Raw genomic sequence first — 23,186 nt, forward strand, 5'->3', positions numbered from 1 at the left:
TTGGATGCTCAACCGACTGAGCCACCCAGGCGCCCCTAAAGGCATTTTTTGTGATTGTTAAGGAGGTTTATTATGGTTCCGGTAAGAGATGTTTTCTGCATATGTTGAGCAAATGTTGGCCAAACAGCCAGATACATGAGAAGATATTGTATGACTGAATAAGCAAAAACTGAACTTTGCTGTTAGAAATCAGAGACGTGGGGCACCTGGGTGGCACAGCGGTTAAGTGTCTGCCTTCGGCTCAGGGCGTGATCCTTGCGTTATGGGATCGAGCCCCACATCAGGCTCCTCCGCTATGAGCCTGCTTCTTCCTCTCCCACTCCCCCTGCTTGTGTTCCCTCTCTCGCTGGCTGTCTCTGTCGAATAAATAAATAAAAAATCTTAAAAAAAAAAAAAAAAAGAAATCAGAGACGTGCTTGCCCATAGGTATGAGCAGTTACTGAAGGACACAGAGGGTCTCTGGAAGTTTTGGTAAACAAAGTCTTGCCTTTGTTTAGGGGATGTGTTCTCTTTGTGAAGATTCATTGAGCTGTATATTAATGATTAAGTATTTTCCTGGAAGTATATTGCATTCAATAAAAACAATACAAAATAAAACAAACAAACAAAAAGATATTTTTAGTAGCTAAATACCCCAGCATACTTCACATATTTGATTTATAAGGTACACCACCTTAATTAATTTCAACTCAACCTTACTATTGTTTTACGTAAGTATAAATATGTGTCACTGGACACATTTTAGCAAAGCTCCTATTATGTGAATAAAAATCTTATTTCCCTAGGGGCGCCTGGGTGGCACAGCGGTTAAGCATCTGCCTTTGGCTCAGGGCGTGATCCCGGCATTCTGGGATCGAGCCCCACATCAGGCTCCTCCGCTATGAGCCTGCTTCTTCCTCTCCCACTCCCCCTGCCTGTGTTCCCTCTCTCGCTGGCTGTCTCTATCTCTGTCAAATAAATAAATAAAATCTTAAAAAAAAAAATCTTATTTCCCTAATATTACAATGTCAACAATGTTAGGAGGAGACCCTAGATGAGAATTTAAGTATCATAAATGATTTTATCAAGCCCATCAGCCTTCAGGAAAGCTTGCTTTCTGGATGTTAAGACCACTTTGTTCCTGAGCCCACATCTGTCCCATCTTCCATGTAAAAGCTGGATAGTAAAATTTAAACAGTGGAACTCAAAGACTCTGAACCTGAAAAGCCATCTGTTATAATCACCTAACCTATAATGCAGCACTGACAAACCAGAAAAGCAAGCAATGAACTTGGAAACACAGGGGAAATAAATATGAATAAATGTAGCAGAAATTATAGGATTTCTGTAGGGTGTAATGGCTTATAGCGTGAAAAAATTAGATCTATGATAGTTACGTCAATATGTTAAGATTCTCAGATGATGGTAAAACTTGAAACTTACCTTATTTTTCCAATATTTAAAATGATTGAAAATTGTTTAAGTATTACACTTATATAATGAGGTAAAAATGTTATTATCTTAATAGCTGGCACCAGAGTTCCTCTTAGAGAACTGTCACTGTTTGGAAAAATAACTTGTTTCTCTGTGTGTGGGTGTTGGGGGGAGCCTAAACAACTAAACAGATAGCTAAACTATCTTTGCAGATGGCAGGGGAAATAGAGTTGGAGGGTTTTGTTTTTATGTTTTTGGTATTGCTCCAGATGCGATAAGGGGAGAAAATGCCTGTGAGAAGGCATAAGGCTGAGAACCACATCAGGTGAAGGGCCAGAGAGCACTCTCTGATGACTGGGATGCCAAAAGGGTTTAGGAATACAGATGCCATGGGGCGCCTGGGTGGCGCAGTCATTAAGCTTCTGCCTTCGGCTCAGGGCGTGATCCCGGAGTTCTGGGATCGAGCCCCACGTCAGGCTCTTCCGCTGGAAGCCTGCTTCTTCCTCTCCCACTCCCCCTGAGTGTGTTCCCTCTCTCGCTGGCTCTCTCTCTCTCTGTCAAATAAATAAATAAAATCTTAAAAAAAAAAAAAAAAGGAATACGGGTGCCTTATATTCAAATTGAAATAATTTGCATTACTGTTATGTGAACCGCTCCTCCCTCTCCCTGCACCCCCTAAATCTCCAGGGAAGTCATCTACTGTCACAGGGGCTTCACACGGGTAAGCTTTTGTGGAAACTGAGGAAAAGGATATGTCTAGGCCAGGGTTTCTCAACCTTGCACTACTGACATCTGGGGTTGTATAATTCTTTTATCGTGGAGGCTGCCTTATGTGTTGTAGGAAGTTTAGCAGCATGCCTGGCCTCTACGCACTAGATGCCAGCGGCATCCTCCCCAGTTGTGACCAAAAAAAAAAAAAAAAAGTGTCCATGTGTTGCCAAAAGTCCCCTGAGAGATAAAATCACCCGAGTTGCATCCACAAGTTTATGCCTATATGACTCAGGGCAGCTAAGAGTCTAGAAGGAAGGGCAACCCTGAGAATGCATGCTCCTTGAGAAATATTAGGATTTTGAGGAGATGTCTGGGCTTCTACGGGGAACAGATCATGCCTAGAGTTCAAAAGGTCTGGGAAGCCCACCTAACATCTAGGCAATACCCACAATGAAGTTCAAATATTTCTACCAATTAAAAAATATATTTTTTATTTTTTAAAGATTTTATATATTTATTTGAAAGAGAAAGAGAGCATGAGCGGTTGGGGGCGGTGCTGGGGGAGTGGTGGAGAGGCAGAGGGAGAAGCAGACTCCCCACTGAGCGATGAGCCTGACATGGGACTTAATCCCAGAACCCCAAGATCATGACCTGAGCCAAAGGCAGACGCTTAACCAATTGAGCCACTCGGGCACCCCCAAAAATACATATATTAAAAAACAAGAAGAAAGAAGAGGAAAAGTAAACTGTTCATTTTTTTTCCAATGGAGGAGCCATGCAAAAGGACTATTTTATACACATGCACAGGCACAGACGCAGCATTCTACAACAAGATAAGGAACCCATATCTTTCCTAAGTTAGCAATGAAGAAAATTGCCTCTATGCTTCTTCCATAAAGTCTCTCATAGAATGATTCCTGGACTCTAATGTAAGGAAAGAAGGAAAGAAGGAAATGGAGGAGACTCTGAAAGAAACCCCACAAACTTCCCCTAATTTAGAAAAGCCAGGGTAACTCACCAACATAGGTAAAAGCTCCATGTCTGGGAGCTTTCCTATGAAGAGACAAATGCAAACAAAATAAAACAAACTAGACAAACAAAAAATTGATAGGACTTTCTCAAAGAAAATGATTTTTAAAATGTTTACCAAATATTTATATGATGTATAATACATGCCAGATACTATTGTAAGTTCTTCTCAAATGTTCATTCCTTTATTCTTATGTAAATTCTATGAGATAGGTACTATTATTAGACAAGGAAACTGAGACCCAAAATCAAACCCGTAGCAAGAAAGTGGCAGAGTCAGGATTTGACTCTAAGCAAACTAAACACACTAAAAACCGTACAGGACCTATGAAAAAACACTAACGTTCAAAAAGAAAACCCTAAAGTTCAAAAGAGAAGAACTAGAAAAAAATGCCTCCCTCTGAAGTAGATTTATTATTAAAGAACAGAAATGTATAGAAAATTGAAAATACATATTCTCAAAAACATACAAAAAGTCATTATATCTACAAGCCAGAGCTTTGCAGATGTAATGAAAATGAAACAATGAGCGCTAAGGAAAAAATACAGGGAAATTTTTTTAAAAATGAATGCTGAATTTAAAATCATAATGAAGTCAGTGACAGATAAAACAATAAAAAAGGTGAGACAAAGACAGTAGATTGGGGTCCAATATTGCATAATGTAAACCCCAGTGTGACAAAATAAAGCAAATGGAGAAGTAGTGATAACAGAAAACTTTCCCAAGTTAAAGAAAAACCTGGGTCTATACATCAAAAGCGTTCATTACAAACTGAGCAAAATTATTAAAAACCTAAGACCTTGACACTATCTAGTGACATTTCTGAGAGCAAAGAAAAATATCTTATAAATACCCAGGCAGGAAGTAAGGAATGGGCTATAAAAGAACTACATCGCACTGGCATCAGACTTCTCCTCCACAAAACTGAAGACCAGAAGATAATGGGACACTTCTAGAGGGTGAATTAGTAGGAAGGGGAAGGAATGGGCAGAGTGTAACTCCTGAATTTTATGCCCACACCTTATATGAAACTAGATAGACACATTCTCAGACACACAGGGGATCAGTAAGTGTAGTATCCAAGAACGCTCTCTGAGAAATTCACTCAGGATTATATTCTGGATCATCATCTACTAGGGTCTTATGCTCTGTCCAATCCAGTAGTCAGTATGGCTACTGAGCAGCTGAAATGTAGCTACTGAAATTGAGGAAACAAATTTTTTGTTTAATTTAAACTTAAATAGCCACCTGTGGCTAGTGGTTACCATATCAGCCCAGTCTAAATATCTAAGAGATAGGGGCGCCTGGGTGGCACAGCGGTTAAGCGTCTGCCTTCAGCTCAGGGCGTGATCCCAGCATTCTGGGATCGAGCCCCACATTAGGCTCCTCCGCTATGAGCCTGCTTCTTCCTCTCCCACTTCCCCTGCTTGTGTTCCCTCTCTCGCTGGCTGTCTCTATCTCTGTCAAATGAATAAATAAAATCTTTAAAAAAAAAATATCTAAGAGATAAAATTAAAGTTCAAGAGTGAAAAAGCCATGGTACCAAAAGTAAGCAATGAACAAATTAAAGGGAAAAAAACAGTATTATAGCTATGGTTTTAAAACATAACGCAAGTGTCAAAAATAATCATTGTAATATACATAATAAAACATGAACAATTCTCTGAGTCTAAAGTCTCAGATTAAAGGGGTGCCTGGCTGGCTCAGTCAGTAGAGCATGTGACTCTTGATCTCTGGGTGTGAGTTTGAGCCCCACCCTGGGTGTAGAGATGACTTAAACTCTCAGATGATATCAGCAATTTCACATTTCACACTGGAGGAAAGAGTCAAAAAGATACCATTTCAGTCTTAATGTTGCTAAATCAAAGGGGCATGGTGCTTTTTTTAAAGCCATAATGGGAAAACTACCAGTGGAATAAAAACATGAATGTATAACTTCTAAATAACTTCTAAACTCAGGAGACCTTAGCAACTGAAAGGCCGTAAGTGGAAAGATCGGTATATAAAACTATCCACACAATGTGTCCCAACTTTTAAAGTATGTATATATAATAAAAACTGAAAGAAATACATGGAAATTTAACAGTTGTTGACCATCAGTGACTGTGTTATCATTGCGTGTTTTCTAAATTTTCTACAATGAGCATTATTACTTTAACAATCAGAGAAAATTTTGACATAAAAAAAGAAAAAGAAGCACGGTTCTGTCTCACCTTACGGTAGCATCACCTAGCTAGACGACAACCCGGTAGCACAAATAAAGCAAAACAGACTCTGAGCAGCCAAAATGCATGTCACAAAGTCCACACCTAAAGATCAGGGTACTGTGTTCATCCAGAGAGCCCTTCATACCTTCTTTTATACATATCCATTCCAACAAGCTTGATTACCTGAAGTTCTACTAGCACTACGGATACAGATGCACTGAGCGTGGTGTAAAGTGATAGGCTTAGCCTCACAGCAGGAAAAAAGTGACAAAAATAAAAATACAAAACAGACATTGACATTCACAAAGCCGCCGCGGGGCAATTACAGCAGAATCATCCTTCAACAACTCAATATATGTCCACAAATATGAAAACCAATATTCACTGTAACAACTCTGGAGTTAAACTGTTCAAAGGCCGGTCCCTTTGAACACGAGCTGGCTGGCTGAGGAAGTGAGAAAAATTCCTAATGCATTTTAGCAAAAGGTTGATCACAAATATATATGATAAAAAGAGTGCTTAAAGAGAATATCTTCAGCTCTCCAGAGCAGTTCACTCCTGTGAGTTCTACAGAGTTGGGATTTTACTATACAGAAAAGGATTTTATGGCTGGCTGCATCGACCAATACAAATCTGGAGAACAATCTAGAAGGAAATGATTAATGACCGCTTCTTTCCAAGGATGTTTAAAAATAAGTAACCATAGACATATCAGAATTAGTGTTAACACAGCAATTGCTACTAAATGCAGCCTGGATGTGGATGCTGTTTTGGCTTTACTCCATATTCCCAGTAGGATTTAGGTACCTTGGAGGTAGGTGGGACCTATCAGCTATTAGGGTAAAATCAGTAGGCCCCATTCCATCACACACAGCACATTGTGAACTGAAGAAATATAGATTCTACCTCCTTCGTACTTGCCTCCTGTGCTTCTGACTTTGAAAGCAGGAATACAAAGACAAGGAAGAAACTGATTATGTTTCTATCTGTGGAACAAAGATTATGCAAACTGCCAGTACTCCATTGTTTTTGTTTTCAGTATGGTTATCACAAAACAAAAACAAAAAGATAACTACTACATCTGAAGCCTGATAATTTGAAAACAGTCCTGAATATTTCCTCCTCTTTCAATAAGGCAGTAAACACCTTTCATTTTACTTATCTGTAAGGTACTTATTTGCTGATACATATTAGTTACTACTTCTATAAGAAAGCTTGACAGTCTATCTGAGGAAGCTGTTTCCTGAGTTCCTCTAAAAGTACTCTTGCTGCTTTAACATTTGCCAAAATCCAAGAAAGCAGGAGAAAGAAAGAAAGAAAGAAAGAAAGAAAGAAAGAAAGAAAGAAAGAAAGAAAGAAAGAAAGAAAGAAAGAGGGGCACCTGGGTGGCACAGCGGTTAAGCGTCTGCCTTCGGCTCAGGGCGTGATCCCGGCGTTATGGGATCGAGCCCCACATCAGGCTCCTCCGCTATGAGCCTGCTTCTTCCTCTCCCACTCCCCCTGCTTGTGTTCCCTCTCTCGCTGGCTGTCTCTATCTCTGTCAAATAAAAAAAAAAAAAAAAAGAAAGAAAGAAAGAAAGAAAGAAAGAAAGAAAGAAAGAAAGAAAGAAAGATCCCCACCTTCCACACACCCCCAGAGCTAACAAAAGAAAAACAGAATCATAACCTTGGTTAACGTAGGTCTTTTAGCACTCTGCCCACTATGACCTCTCTGAGCTTCTATTCGTCTTTTGTTTGTTCCTTTTTCTTTTAAATAACCCTACTGGCTGTTTATCTGATTAACAAAAGTAATACATGGTCAATGTCACAACATGAAGATGTATGAAATAAAAGTGAAAATGTCTGTCTCCCCCACCCTCCCATTCCCCTCCCAAAGAAACCAATGTTAACAGCTAGGTGTATATTCGTACTTCTTCCTAGGCTTACAAAATATATATATAATATAAGGAGGGAGGGGTTGGTTCACTTTTTTGTTTTCAAACAAAAGTGGATTATATATATTAGTCTTAAAAATATGGACACTATAGAGGCGCCTGGGTGGCTCAGTCGTTAAGCGTCTGCCTTCGGCTCAGGGCATGATCCTGGTGTTCCAGGATCGAACCCCATGTCGGGCTCTTCCACTGGGAGCCTGCTTCTTTCTCTCTCACTCCCCCTGCTCGTGTTCCCTCTCTCGCTGGCTGTCTCTCTCTCTGTCAAATAAATAAATAAAATCTTAAAAAAAAAATATGGACACTATATACAGATCCTTCAATATCCTCCAATATATACAGATCCTTCACATTCTTTTCAATGACTGCAAAATATTCCATAAGATGGACAATTCATTCATACCATCGCCCCGCCCATCCCAATGCATGGACATTTAAGATGGATCCTTGTACATAAACTTCATGTCCTTTAATTTCAGTAACACGGAGTCCCAGAAGTGGAGTTTCTGGGTCAAATGAAACATTTTCAAATGTTTAAAATTTTATCCTTAAACAAAATTAATTTTAGACCTTCAACATTTCTGTTCCTTTCCTCATTATGCAAAATTTTGGCATAAACCTTTCATAATTGTTTGCATATTTTATTTTTAAAAGCACACATGTTATGTCAAAAAACGCCCCTGTCATTTATGCTCATGTAGTTATAAATAAATAAATGCTTAAGTTACGGCTGTGATGGCCAGCGTTAAATCACTGTGCAAATGCTTCTGCCTTCGTTTATGAAAGTAGTAATTCATTGTGGAAACTCCACCCCCACAGCCATGTGGGCAACCCTGAAGTAGCAGCTCCCGTACCCTGTGACTCTCTCCACTGAGTGACGATATAGAGATCAGGACCTACATATTTTCTAATCGTCAACAGTTAACCTTAAAAAGTGTGTGTGGTGGGGACACAAGTACACAGCAACAGACGATAAACTGAAAGCCATTATGGGTTTCTAATATCCACAAATTATTTTTAGTATAATGAATAATTCTGCTGGTCTACACCAGACACTACCCTTCCTAAAAAAGCAAACCTATAATCAATGTGCTGCTATGATTACATGAACCTTTCAAAAACATAGTCCTCAAGCCTTTTGCAATAGAATTATTGGGTGGTATCCCACTTTTACCTTTTAACCACCCCTCTGCTTCAGATTCAGATTCTGATTGCAAACTGTAAAAAAAGGCCTTAAAGAAATGCATTAACCAACGAAGCTCCTTAAAATTTAATCTCAGACTCCTCTGTAGATTCTAAAGACGCAAGCACCAACAGAGATTGTTAAGACACGGCAAGTTTGACACAGAAGTATGTGACATGCAATTAATCTCCATTCATACCCTGCTCTACTTGTCAGCAAACAAAGGTTCTGCTTTAGAAGGAGATCTGAAGACTTCAATTAAAAACAGTCAGCTAACAAGAAAATAATCTAAGCTAAAGGAAGGTGGCAGGTGCAGAAATGAGTTGTTTACCAAAGTGTCAGTTTTGAACAATAAAGAACTGCACATCAAAAATGTTAAAGGAGTGGGTTTCATGGCAAGCCTCTGAAAATAAAGAGGAATTTTCTACTAAGGCTGCACACAAAACAGAAGTATAGTTTAACAAGCTTGTAAAATAGGTTTTCTCTCATCAAATGACAGATACCAATAAAAAGAATCACTTCACATTTTTAAATGCAAGGACAGAATTACACTTTTTGCCACAGTTCCAGCTCTCCCAGAAACCACCACACTTAACAGCCTCTCTTTACATCCAACATCCAATGTTGAATCAATGGCAGAGGGAAAGGCTGGGTTGCTTCTCCTCAGACACCCAGATGATGCTATTTTACCCTACAAATACTTTTCTACTCTGAAAGTTTAGATTTACTCGGGTCATAAGTAAAGTGGATTTTGGAAACTTCACCTCAAAAGAAATACCTAGTTGACAGCTTTTACATAGAGGCAATCCAGAATGGAAACAGTGCTACAAACAGAGACCAAAAGGACTGCCAAATATTTGATTAGGAGGCATTTATACCAAGATAACAAGGTAATGGAGATATAAAACCAATTAAATTGAGAGAAACTGGGGGAAAAAAAAAATACTCCTTGCCAAAAGTCTGACCTGCCCAAAGCAGGCCATCTGTTAAATATGTGTCAAAAATGTCACTTGGATGCCAAAAGGCTTAATTCAGAGTAGTTTCCCCCTGGGACCCTTATCCAAGCACAGATTCCAGGCCTCTGTCCTTCCAGGAAGGTCAGTTACAGAAAAAAGTGTGAATGGAGCAGGCGATATTGCCCATTAGCTTAAAGTCTCTTTCCAGGGTTGGAAGGATCTGTGGAGTGTTGCTGAGTATGGCCTTAACTCTTAAGAGGACTGCTTAGGCACCATGGTTTGAAGGTAAACACACCAGGATGGGGGCATTTCTAGAAAAGTTAGAAACGTACTAGGGCATCCGCCTGCCCTGGGGGGACAGCAAGACCCCCAGAAGTCTGCAGGTTGGCAAAGGGAGACACGGGCTTTCGGCGCCGACAAAACGCACACTAACCCCCAGGCCTTGGGCGACAACATCCCAGGAGCCCCTCGCAGCCCCCTGAGAGCCTCGAGGCGCTCTGAGCCGGAAGGTGAGGGGCTTGGGGCTGGGGAGGGAGGAAGGCAAACCCCCCCGGGCGCGGGGGGGGGAGGGCTGTCCTGAGGAGAAAGGGTCAGGCCCAAGACCACGCAAGGTGACATGGGGGGCCCCCCAAGAACCTGGCCGGAGGTGACGTGGAGGGGTGGAGACGCCTGAGCAAAAAGCAAACGTGGAACTGAGGGGAGTGAACGGGACCCTGAGCGGGCAGGATGAAAATCTGGCTGTGCAGAGTTGAGGGCTCGAGAAGTCTTGAGGTTCTAGAAGCCGGTGTGGGTGATGGAGCTGGAAAGAGAGGCCGGTCTTGGGAGCCCCTGGCGTCTCGGGTCGGGCCGCCAGCTCTGCACCTGAGGGACTTCCCAGGGGGCCGGGAGGGGGCCTGGGGCTGGGCCAGGGCGTTACCTTCCATGAGCCAACGGATCTCCTCGGGGAGGGCGACGGCCTGCATTTGGCCGGGCGGTGGGGAGGCCGGAGTGTGAGGCGGGAGAGGGGCGTGAAGGCCTGGTGCCAGGGCCGGCGGGCTAGCAGGCGGCTGTCGCCTGGCGGAGGCACCTGTACCTCTGTCGCCGCCGCCGCTGCCGCCGCTGCCCGGCCTGGCCGCAGGGCGGGGCCGCGGGCCCGGGGCGCGCTCAGGAAGTGGCGCGCGCGGCGGGCGGGGGGCGCGCCCCGGGCGGGCGGGGGGGCGGGCGGGAGACACCTGTGCGCGGGTGCACGCGCCACTCCCGCGGCGCGCTCAGGTGGAAGGACTGGGGGGCGAGCAGCGCCGCATAGGTAAAGCCCCCACCAGAACAAAAGACTAAACGCGGCCCAAAGGAACTTCATCTGGGACATTTTCTATCCTAAGCACGGGACAGTTGGCCTCAAGGGACAGGTTTAAAAGCCACGCTGGTGGCCGAGATGGGGCGCGGAGAGGCAGAATCCGAGGAGATTCGTCCCCGCCAAGCCCAGAGCAGGCAGTTCCCGATCCAGCTCGCACGTCCACGGCCCGAAAACCAGGGCAGAAAGTTGACTATCTCAGGCAAACTAGCGGGCTGAAATGACCACACGTCTCGATAAGTAACATAAAGCCACCAACACTGGGGAGAAGCAGAGCAGCACGGCGGCAGTGGATACAGGGAGCCAGTGTCCCTTCCTCATTAAGGCTGAAAGGATGTGGGGAAAGGAAGGGCTAACCTGGGGAGAAGGCCGAGGGAGAGGGGAATGAAGCCTTTTCCCTCTAACGGCTGACAAAGGGAAGAAAGTGAAGGACAAGATCACAGAAAAGTGTTCTCCTCCCCTCCTCCAAACTACACTAGGGGTCAGCGTCCTGGTTGTGATATGGTACTGAAATATTGCTAGATGTTACCATTGGAGGAAACTGACTAAGGGGTAGAGAGGATCACTCTGTATCATTTCTTTTACCTTCTGCAAATCTCAATGATCTCAAAATAGTTTCATGGGGTTTTTTAAGCACAATAAACCAAGTGCCATGAAGGTATAAAGTGCCATGAATGGTAAAAGGAGGGAGGCAAATATAAAAAGAAGGAGAGAAGTGTGGGTGCATGTGTGTTTAATGGTGCATATGGTATTCAAGATGGGCTCCGAACACACCAGACTTGGAAGGGGCAGCAGGGCTTTCCAGGTGGAATGATCAGAGTAAACAAAGATGGAAAAACCTACTGCCTGAGGAACAGCTAATAACCCTTTTACTGGATGATGCAGGGAAATTATGGTTGTCAAGAAAACTTGAAGTTTTATCGCGAAGGGACATGAAAGTCAGGAGGATTTTGAACACAACTGAGTGTGTGGGGAGACACTGACAAATTTTGAGCTGGTGAGCGATCTGTCTAGTGTGTGATCTTGCACATCTCACTTTACCTCTACTGTTTTCCTTCTTTATAAAAAATGGAGCTTCTAGGCTCAGAGTCTGCCTACAGGATATGTGGGAAGAGTTGGAAGCAGTAAAGTAAGGGAGAGAACACAGGGAAGATGGGTGGGGTGGTTTTTACAGCAGCCTCAGGCAAATAATGATGGAACCATGGATACGGGGACGGGAGCCACAAGTAAAAACTGTCCAGAAGGACATGGCATAGCACTGCCTGCCTCCTGGTATAGTCTTCCAAGGTTGGGGACTTGATCCTTTAGGGGGTGAAGTGGCTTTGAGTCATCTTTACACGTCCACATCCTAGAATCTGAAGAGGAATGGTCCCATGGTTTCAGGATCACATGACCCACCTACAAGTTGCAGCAAATTGGGCTGGGGGTGGAGGAACAGGGGCTGGCAAGTGTCCGGGGACTCTGGCTGCTGCTGCTGCTGCTCCTTCTTGCTCTAGAAAAGTTAGCAATAGACAGGCTGCCTTCTTTAGGCTCCGGAGCAAATACCAGGTCTCTGCTAGGGCCTTTTTATCATACTCAACCGCTCCTTTTATAAGATTGTAACTGCTCTGGAATCATTGTTGCATACTTGTGATGTGTTACAAAGCAAGGGAGGATAGATCAGAGCTCTCCATACGAGCATTGTTAATTCTTCTGTAAATCTGAAACTGTTCTAAAAAAAAAAAAAGCCAAGGGAAACAAAGTCCCTCCTATATGTAACCCCAGCACTTTGCCTTGCTTTCCCTCTCAGCAGTGGGGGGAAATTTGACAAACCCCCGACCCCCTTCTTCAAGGATATTTGTCAAATGCTAATATAGGCCACAAGCTAAAGAGCTGTTTGGCGAAGAGCAATGAACCTGGGTAATCTTACGTCCTCTCGGGCCTCACTGCCTGCATAGCTTACTTATACCAATGCAAGCAGCAAGAACTCGAGGCATAGGTATTCTACATCCGTTCTGGGTCTCAGACAGGGGGAGAGGGAGGCACAGAGTTGGGTGGTGTGCGGTGGGTGACTGGCAGATTGCAATACGGCATTGTCATGTCGCATCAAGTTTCCTCATTGCAGACAGAAACCTGCCTCCACACATGAGCGCGGCCCCTCCTTAATCATCTGAGGACCCTGGTTCAGCAGTCAGCCTCACTCCTAATGACATTCTGTTAAATGGACAAATTCCTTTGAAGCCTTGTCCTTCTTTGAAATCCAATTTCGCAAGAAGCCAAATCTGATTGGGGGTAGCCATGGAAACCACACCGAGGAGTCTTTGAGAAGGTGGAGAGAGGCAAGGCAAAACGTGATAGTCAAGAGTCCTTTACTGCTCTGTCGGAAATATCAAAGGGATCTGGAGAGGTTGGCAGCAGGCGAGTCCCTGCCCGGGTCCTGTTCTGTGTGGCTGGGTACCATGTGGCTGTCATGGAAGTAAGCAGCCAGCTGTCTCCACACACAGGCAGGGGGATGGAGCAGAATACACAAATCCCAGATCTGTCTGCCTCCCTCTTCTTCCCCTCCCCCAGCCCCAATTCCAGCAAGATCTTAGCATCCCCTTCGGAGCTGCCTGCCCCTCAAAGGCAAACAACAAAAGAATGACAAGGTCAAAATACAAGGCCCCCAACAGATAAGAGGTCCTTTGGAGCAGAGGCCACGAAATTAATCTGAAATTCCTTGTAATTAGATAAGATAAGGGTATCTAAAGAGATGCAGAGCGGCCAGGAATGGAGTCCAGCAGTGCAACATGCAGAAAATATACCACCCGGTCCACTGGGGCCCCTCACACACTGTCAGCAGACAGAAGATACAGAAAACAGGGTCCATGCCAGCCTCTGGGCTGCTCAGAGATGCCGTCTACAACGTTCTCGTGCCAGGTGGGCACTCACTAAATATGCATCCGTGGGGTGTCCAGGGGGCTCAATCAAGAAGAAACAAAAGCATCTGGCACCCAGAATGGCATGGGGTGGCAACAACTGCAAGCAAAGCAGGAGCTGGCTGGCGTCGCTCCACCCTGGGTGAAACGGGTCTGGAGAGGAGACTGTGGAGGGCAGGCTCTTGGACTTTATTCCGAGCTGGTTATTGATCCCTGGATGCTGGGTCACGACACGCGGCCGAGCTGACGTCTGCCCTGTGGATGTGCGGCTGCTGCGTCTCAGCCCCTCGGTCCCAACCCCATCAACCGGGTTTATTGACTCTTTTATTGACGATGCTGGGGCCTAATGAGGACAAGAGCTTCACACTTCATTAAGGGCTGTGGAAGGAGAGATGTTGCATCCCGCCCCGTGCCAAAACCCAGGCTCACTGCGTGCTTTGCGAGGCCCCAGAAACCCAGCCTCGTTGCCACCCCGGAGGGAGAGGAGACGGACGTGAGATGTGCATGTGGGCTCATCACTTGAGCGGCCCTAAAATGCAGGGTGTCTACAACTCGCCGGAAACCCTGCTCTTAGTAATTAGCCAACCTTTTGAATCGGGACGGTCCTATCCACACACTCACACAAATGCACTTTGATGGCCTCTCTTTCCAATTCACACTCCTGGTTCTCTGCGCTGATACATACAGCAAAATAAGTAGGTCCTCACATCAGGGAACAGGCTCCCATCAGCTTCTGAATGAGGTACAGGCTCAGAAGAAGAAGGGATTATTGAAACTCAAAGGTACGTTCAGGGTGATCACATTCAAGATGAGGAACAAACCCGGTGCTCTGCCCATGGCCGCTCAGCTAACCAGGCGCTCTCCTGGCATTAGAATCCTGGTTCTCTCGCACTGGTTCAAAGCTCTTGTAGAACTGAACGCCTGAGATGGATAATTACAGCCCAGGCATGACAGGGAAGTGATCTGGGAAGCCACCGTTGTTGCGCTCCCTCCATCTAAATAGTAACATTTCTCTCTTTGTTCTTTATCTCATCTTTCTATCACTCCCACCCCCATTGCTTTTCCCCATATTCCCCAATCACTTTTTTTTTTTGGTACCTCCTTTGCCTATCCCTTGGACCATATTAGACATCCCCCGTGGGCACTGCTGAGCCCAGCAGAAACCCTCAAGACCGAAGAGGTTGCTGACTCTGACATTCTCTGTCTTTGATTGGCTCTCTTGGGAATCTGAAGTGGGGGGGGGCACACAGAATGTGTCAGCTGTAGCCAGATGAGGCTGTGCACTCTGCGAGTGAGATGTGCAGGCAGTCTACGGGGTTAATCTGCATGGGAGGCAGGTGGGGCCGTGGCCAATTGTCTATGCTAGATATGTGCAGACATGAGAACTTTGGGAAATTATACCAGTTCTTTGGAGGTGACTAAGGAGATTTAAGGTAAATAACAGAGGGGTAGCAATTTTTTTAAGGTTGAACAGGCTTTCTTTGGTTTCCTTTCATCTGTTATTTCAAAGGGTGAAAGGTAAAGCCCTCTTAGTCCCTTCCTTTATTTCTGCCCTTCCTCCTCCCTCACTGTACTACAGGTCTGAGGATTCAAGGTAGAGGTAGGGGGAGTCAAGGTGAGAGAAGGGGCAGTTATTTAGAATCTGATTGAAAGCGCTGGCCTGCACGGCCCAGGTGCACACATGCCTGGGAAGAAGAACTCACACTAAGAGGAGCTGATGTAATCTAACCAGAATCACCAGTAGTCACAAATACCAACAGAAGCACTATGTCAAGTCAAAGATGGCACAGCAATGGCGGATAAGCTCAATGTCAGAAAGTGGGTAGAAATACCTTTTCCCCATGGACATCCTATATGTAATGGCCTTTAGGACCCCAAAATATGTTTTTTCCTTGCTCTCAGAGTTGTGTCAGTGTCCATTTTAGGTTTTTCCCTTTCTAAATGTCTGTTCCCAAACATCCTTGGGCTTCCCTTTCTGGCAGCATTTTCTGATAACGTGAACCACACTCTCTTTCATATACAAGACTGCACGCTTAGTTCTTACAGCCTTGCTTTCAGGCTTTCCTTTTCCTTCTCTTCTAGAAGATGAATGTCCCTCCTCTCATTCTTCCACTAGAATTCATGATCCCACCCTCTCCCACTCCCCGTTAGAGCTTCAATCTCACATCTTTTCTCATCTTCAGTCTTTCCCGTCTGTCTGCTAACATTCTTGGTCTCCTCTATCCTAAAAAACAAACCAAAACAAAGAAAAACCTTCCTTCGACCCTGCTCCTTTCTCTAAATCTCATCTTTTCTTCTCCTTCCTTTCCCCCCTTCCGAGCTCACATCCTGTCTCCTCACGTGCCCATCTTTACACCATCGAGGTGACTCTCCCCCAAGGTCATCAACGCTTCTCAGCTGCTCTCGGTCTTTACCAACCTCTCTCTGCATCTTTGAATGGCACTGGCCCCTTGCTCTTGCTTTAAGCATCCAGCTTCCCCGGCACTGCACTATCCTGGTCTTCCCGTTCTTCTTAACTATTGTTGCTCGCCCTCCTTCTCCGGCTTCCTTCATTGCACCTCCGGTCATGGGTATTCCCCAGAGGTTTGCTGTTGCCTTTCTCCTCTCCTTCTTCCTCTTGGTTTTCTCCTTGCTCTCTGAGCCCCCCATGGTTTCATTCTCTCACCGCCTTAACTTTTCCCTTCATGCATGTTACTTTTCTAATTTATACCTCTGTCCCACATTTCCACCTGGATATCCGAACAGTTCCACCAATTTGTTATTTGGTGATCTCTCCTTCATCCGTATAATGGCAACAAAGCTCAGTAAAAGGCTTAGGAATGAAAAAGACCTGTATCCCAATTCTGGCTCAGCCACCTGCCAGCTTTAAGACTCCGGGGAAAGCTCTACAATCCTCAGCTTCCTCATCTGTAAATTGGAGATCATAATCCCTACCTTGCAGGGTAATTGTGAGGTTTAAATAGGATGGAATATGCATATAATATATGGTATGTGTTCAATAAATTGTAATTAGAAAGGATTGCTGTTCTCCAGTAATCTAAGCACAAAATGGAGGACTTTTCTTCATCCTCATCTCAAACACCCACCAAGTGTGTCAGTCTTACCTTCTCACAATGGCTTCTTTTTTTCAAAGATTTTATTTATTTATTTGACAGAGAGATAGCCAGCAAGAGAGGGAACACAGCAGGGGAGTGGGAGAGGAAGAAGCAGGCTCCCAGCAGAGGAACCCGATGTGGGACTCCATCCCCGAACACCGGGATCACGCCCTGAGCCGAAGGCAGATGCTTAATGACTGTGCTACCCAGGCGCCCCTCACAATGGCTTTTGAGTTCTTATCCTCCTTTACATCCTGAGTGTCACCACTGGTTGGTTTCTTATTATCTTTGTTGAGAAGTGATATTGAAATGGCTGCCAATCCAGCCTCTGGCATCCAGTCTCTGCACCCATCACCCAAGTTCCAGAATACACATCCCAAAGTGTGATCCTGACCCCACCGAAGAGGTGATAGAGTGTAGTGGCCCTAGAGTCAGACTGTCCTGTGCCCAAGTCTGCCACCCGCCTACTGTGACCTTGAGCAAACTACTTATCCTCTCCATGCCTCAATGTCCTCATCCACAAAATGGCAATATTAAAAGTATTTTCGAGGTTTTTGTGAGGATTCAAAGAACTAATGCATATCATGTTTATATCTGCTTGCAACATGGTAAGCGTTTCATAAATGTTAGCTTGGTTATTATTTCTTCATTCCCTGCAACAATCAGCACTCGAGAGGTGCTAAATAAATATATATACTGAATCATCTATAATCTCTCACTTGATCCTCCTTGCTCACTAACGACATTTGAGGAGTGACTGGCCAAGATATGGGTGTCATTGGTCTCCATGGATGAGAGTTTTTCCTTGTTATGAAGTTAACGTGCTTTTAAAGAGATGGAAAGAGTGGTCTTGACTTTCTTAGCGCCAGGCTCTAGCGAATTGGGATAATCAAGCTGCAGATTCTCCCTGCTCACCTCCAAAGATTGCCTCCCTGCCCCATCTATTCTGGAATACTGGCAGTGTTCTCCAAACCACATGGGGAAAACACTCATCTGGAAGGCATGAGATATTAACTCCTCTTTTCACTCATTGTGGCAGAAACCAAGTTTCTACTATAAACACAAGCCCCAGAAAGAACCAGTCAGAAGGCCGATTATATCCCCCGAGCAGAGTCAGTAGCCTCTTTACTCTGGAGGGCTGCCAGCAGGGGTAACTCTGCAGAAAGGGGTGGGCATGGTGGTGACAGGGAGGGGTGACAGACTAGGGATAAAGCAAACAAGAAAGAAAAAAAAAAAGAAACAAGTGAATGAGAAGCTGGATGAAAAAATGAGGAGGTAGAGAAATAGGAAGAAAACATAAGGAGAAAATAAAGAGATTCCCATACTTTAGAGGATTAGAAACTAAATCAAACAGATTCGCTCTGTTTCCTGAGTTGTAATTTCAGGATATTCCATGTTCCACCCCTCAAGGACACTGAGAAGCTTCTTCCTAAAGAAACGTGCCTTTTGTGGAGATTCAAGCTATTATTATCTGCTGCTGTACTTTTTAACATATGCACTATCAACACAATGACATGTCTTATTGAGTAATATGTGATATTCCGCATCGCGAGGCTATTGATGCAGAATTCCCCTTTTCAGAGCTCAATATTCCAATCAAAGCCTGTTGCATCACATCACTGAGGCCATCCACTTAATGACAAGTTGTAAGATGCATATTGCAGAATATTCATGTTCATTTTATGCTCACAGTGCTTAAAATCTCCTCTAAACAGCCTCTGCTCCCAGCCTATTAAGTTGCCTGTGTTATCTACACTCCATTCAATGGTGTGGAAATAATTGTCTTGAGACTAAAGAAAAAAAAATTGATGGTCACAAGCCGAGTCAGCACTTGTGTTCTTTTCTTACTCTGTTGAATCAGGTGTTATTTACCTCTCCCAACACCTGGGACTCCTGATAAGTCACTCCCCTGGTAGCTCTTTCCAGGACAGTGTTGTGGGGTCTTTAGAAGAAGCAGGGATCCTTCATAAACAGTATTGTTATCAGCACAATTCACACAGCAACCAGATGTGCAAAATCGAAACCACCGAGGGCACTCAGGCAGAGGGGGCTTCCCCAGCTCCATCTGGCCACTCTGCGATGTGCTCACGAGTCGGAGAAGGTATCAGAGGAGGAAGGGCTCCACTCAACACCGGGGCTCACGTGCCTCTGAGAAGATGTTTGTATTCTGACAAAGTTGGGGTGCTTTTTGGTTCTCTCGAATCTGCTCTCCCAGCACCTCCAGCCCAGAGCCCTCCTCCCTGCAAACCTGGCTCTACGAAAGAGACCTGCCTCTGAGAGACAGGTGGGCTCTTTTCTGCATCTCTTCCCCTTCCTCTTATCTCTGGGATGAAGCCCCAGGACTCAGGCTCATGAAGGAGAGCAATTGGCCCTGGCAGCTGATAGTTTGGCAACAGGGCCTGTGACTTTGCCTTTAAATATCAACCACACACACAGACAACACACTGGCAGCATGAGAGGTTGCCATGGTGACAGAATGCAGGCCATGACCTCTGTAAATGTAATCAGAGCACTGGGATTGGTATGTGAGACAGGTTTAATTTCTCCTCTGGTGGAAGCTCTGTGGTCTGGGCTGTACATAGGCTTCATACACTGACAGGCAACCTGTTATCTTCGCCAGGGCAGCTCTGCCTTCGGCAACCCCCTCGTCCCCAGAGCTGCTTCCTCCTCCGTCCGAGCAGGCTGCGGGATGAAAAAGGTCACTGGGGACCGGAACAGCAGTCATAGCAATACCTGGCATCCCTGCCCAGCACCCTCAGGAGGTGTGACTGTCCCTGAAATGAAGAGCAGCTGCGGTATGGCCCAACAAGAGCTAAGGACTCAGAATGTTGGCTGAAGTTTTCATCTCTGCTCTGCTCCCAACACCGTAACCTTGAGCAAGTCATTTAACCTCCAACTTTCAACATCTTCCCACCAGGAAGACATGCCTGGGGAAGAGAAGGCTGGGGGCTTCCAAAGTCTCCCAGGAGAAGATGGGACCCAATTATGCTTGTTAGGGGGGAAATGCTGCCACTCCCAGTGGAATTCTGCCCCCGGAAGTGCGTTTTCCATCTCGCCGGTGCTAGTCACTAGGGTGTCTAGCCCTCATGCCATGGCTGTCACCAGAAAGTGTGGGGATTGCCATTGGAGGGCCTCAGCGGGACTTCCTCACCTCTATGCTGATTTGGAAACAAAACCAGGATGCATTTTTTTCTGAGCTGGCCCAGAGTAAGAGTCCAGAGTTTTGACAGGAAACAGGCTCAAAGAAAATGTTGCAATGTCAAAGGAGGAGCCCACAGCCTCTTTCCTTGAATTCCATTCAGCCTCCGCGAAGAGCCATTTCGATGCTGGCCTCCTCTGATTCCATTTGCCAATTCACATGAGACACTGGCGGATTTCAGTTACCAGTCACTCTGCTTCTCGGATTTCTTTCACTCTTCCAGTATAGTGCTCTGGAAAAAAACCAATAAGGTTTGGGCTAAGAAGAGATTCATAGGGCTGTATGACACATTTTTCTTCCCAAAGGGAACGGACCATTAAGATTTCCCTTTCAGGGTCTCAACAAAGAACCTCAGAATATCAGAGCTGGAAGGGACTTTGGAAACCCCATCACTCACGGGAGAAAACCTGAGACCCAGAGTGAAGTGTTATGCCCAAGTTATGGTAAATTAATGGCAGAACCGCAGGGGTGTCAGGGCCCCACTCTGCTCAGCTAAGTACTAATTTACCTCCTGGATGCTTTTGAACCTCAAACTGAAGCAGAGAGGAAGTGGGGGAGGATTCAAAAGTGGTTGCTGCACATTAGAATCAGGAAATGGTGATTTGGCTGAATCTACAGATAATAGCACTACCACTTCCTGTGTTAGCTGATGCCAACGGAGGGAAGATGGGGGAAGATTCCGGAGAAGAAAATAGTTAAGTGACAGGATTGTGGGCTTCTACACAATTGTTCCCAACCAATCCATACTGTTTCTCTCAGGCCACTGAGGGGAACATGAATCTGATTTAAGGGGGATTATTGGTTCGTGTTCAACACAGAATCATGAAACCAAGGAATAATGGAGTTTATAAGAACTCCAAGAGAATATCTGGTTTGGCATTATGTCTTCTGGTAACTAAACTATCTAGGACAGGTAATTTGATTGTCTTTCCTTTTTATTAAAGGACCCAGTTCCTCAACTGTAAATGAGGAAATATGTTTCCTTCCAGCTCTACCATCCAAAATTCCGTGATCCTAAACATGGAGACGTCCCAGCCTTCTCCAGTATCCTGTTACAGTGTTCGATTACATCAGTGGTAATGCACATAATGGACATCGCTTATTTCCCTTGCCCCAAGTTTAGCATCATCTTTGTGGCAAACACCAAAAGTATGTTCAACTCCCACGGATCACCACCGACTTCAGGCCACCATTGGCACACGCAGCAAAACTTCTAGTGTTTTAAGAAGGAGGAGAAGGAAAATTGTTGTGTTTTACTCGAGTCAGTCCAAGTTGTTAATAGCCCAGCTAACGGGCCGGCTTGGCTTGCCGGGCAAGGCAATTGTGTTGTTTGGACTCAAGGTATAGTCCTCAGTGGACCCATCAGCTTCACAAGAAAAGGAAAATAGAAACAAAATACCACCAAACATTTCTATTTCTTGGAACATCTGTTAACCTTAACTGCAAAATGGCCTTGGGTATTCCTTTAGTCACAAAGAGAACCAGGAATACCAGTATTCATTCTTTCCTTCCTTCCTTCCCTCCTTTCTTCCTTCCTTATTAAGCTCCTACTATGTTCAAAGCACTAGGACACAAACATGGAGACAGTATGGCTGCCTTTAAGAAACACATCACCTGTAGTTGTCCAATATCACCATTCTCATGATCAGACTCAAATACATGACCCACAAATGCTATATTAATAATATTGCCTTTGTGTTAAATGACAATGCTGTACTCTTCAGAGACCAAAATCCTTGCCGATTGAATGCCTCAATATTAACTGAGTCCCCAAAGGTGTTTGGTGCCAAAACAGAGGTTCTCAAAATAAATGCTCAATTGATGTTTCAGGTAGACACAAGATGCAGGCTAAGATCCATCCTATACAAGGCCAGGATGGGCAGTTGATCTCATGATGTGGTTTGAGGAACGTGGGAAGGCCATCTGCCCCGCAGCTATCTCCCCCACTCTGATGTGCCACTCGCTTGAAATGCTTACCAAGAGGGCCTTAGCTGTAAGGTATTGCCTCCAGAAAGTCTGAATGAGAAGGGCCATACTCCATCAATTTCATTTCAGTAGACATGAACTGAAAACTTGGTATGTGCCAGGAATAGTGTCTGGTAGCGAGAATTCATAAATAAATAAGACATGAATTACCTGGCAGGGCCAACATGTTGCTACATTCATACTCTTTATCCCATTAGTACACACTGATTTATCAGATTAGTAGCTGTCCTGAGGGGCTGCTATCGGATACAGGCAGGTAAATTTTGATAGGACATGAAAGCAGGAAATGTCTGGAACACTGAGGATTATGGAAGAGAATTCAGGCCTGGGTGAATATTAAAAATTAATTAAATACTAATTTTAAAATCACCTGAAGGACTGGGTACCAAGGAAGGATGGAGAACAAATGGGATCTGAAGGCAAGCAATGTTTATTTCAGAAGTTCCTCCCTAGGAGCTCTAATCATTGGCCTCTGGAATCTTCCATCTTTGGTCAACCTTACTAAATTCCTGGCTCAGATATGCGCTTCCTCCATGGCTTCTCTTTGTGCTAATAAAAAAATTTTAGGGGCACCTGGGTGGTGCAGTCGGTTAAGTGTCTGACTCTTGGTTTGGGCTCAGGTCATGATTTCAGGGTAGTGAGATCAAGCCCCACATACAGCTCCACGATGGACTCTGTGCTCAGCGCAGTCTGCTTAAGATTCTCTCTCCCTCTGTCCCCCACCACCCCCATACCAGCTCTCTCTCTCTCAAAAAAATAAATAAGAAGTTTTTAGTGCGGTCTTCCAGGTATTACCAGGTGAGATCACTTAAACAATTTGCCCCTAAGTCTACCAGTCCATAGCCCCTATCTCTCAAATGCAATTATCTCAGTCCTTTTTTCTCCTTTCTGGGTCTTTCTGATATTTCCAGGGTCATTTCACAGCTTTGTATCACTTCTGCCTCTGCGAATGCTTTGGTTTTTATTTTTCTCTTGGCTCATTTTAAGGTCCTACTTTTGCTATGCTGCCCATGAACCGTGGCATTGCTTACCCTTCACCTGACAGAGACCCCAGTACCTCTAAGGGCTGGGTCAGGAGGGCCTCAGAATAACCACATGCTGCCTTCCACTCCAATTTTGTCACTGCTTCTGGCCCATCTGCAGACTCTATCCTTTCTTTTGTGATTAGCTTTCTCTCAGCAGTTTCATTGTCTTTTTAACGACCTGGCTTTTTAAAGGGCCCCTTGTATTAATCAAGACTCTTGATTGTAT

General features: G+C 44.8%; 1 protein-coding gene across 1 annotated transcript in view; it reads right to left on the minus strand.

Moving 5' to 3' along the window:
- SKAP1 (src kinase associated phosphoprotein 1) overlaps window positions 1-10,546 on the minus strand; it is a 274,782-nt gene extending 264,236 nt beyond the window's left edge. Inside the window, exon 1 of the mRNA XM_045813770.2 lies at window positions 10,345-10,546. Within this exon, the coding sequence (XP_045669726.1) occupies window positions 10,345-10,390 (46 nt within the window). The 5' untranslated portion in view covers window positions 10,391-10,546. The remainder of the gene's footprint in view (window positions 1-10,344) is intronic.
- Between the last annotated feature and the right edge of the window lie 12,640 nt (window positions 10,547-23,186).

This window comes from Ursus americanus, chromosome 23 (genome assembly GCF_024610735.1).
Source record: "Ursus americanus isolate L20-20 chromosome 23, mUrsAme1.1.p, whole genome shotgun sequence".
Taxonomy (NCBI): domain Eukaryota; kingdom Metazoa; phylum Chordata; class Mammalia; order Carnivora; family Ursidae; genus Ursus; species Ursus americanus.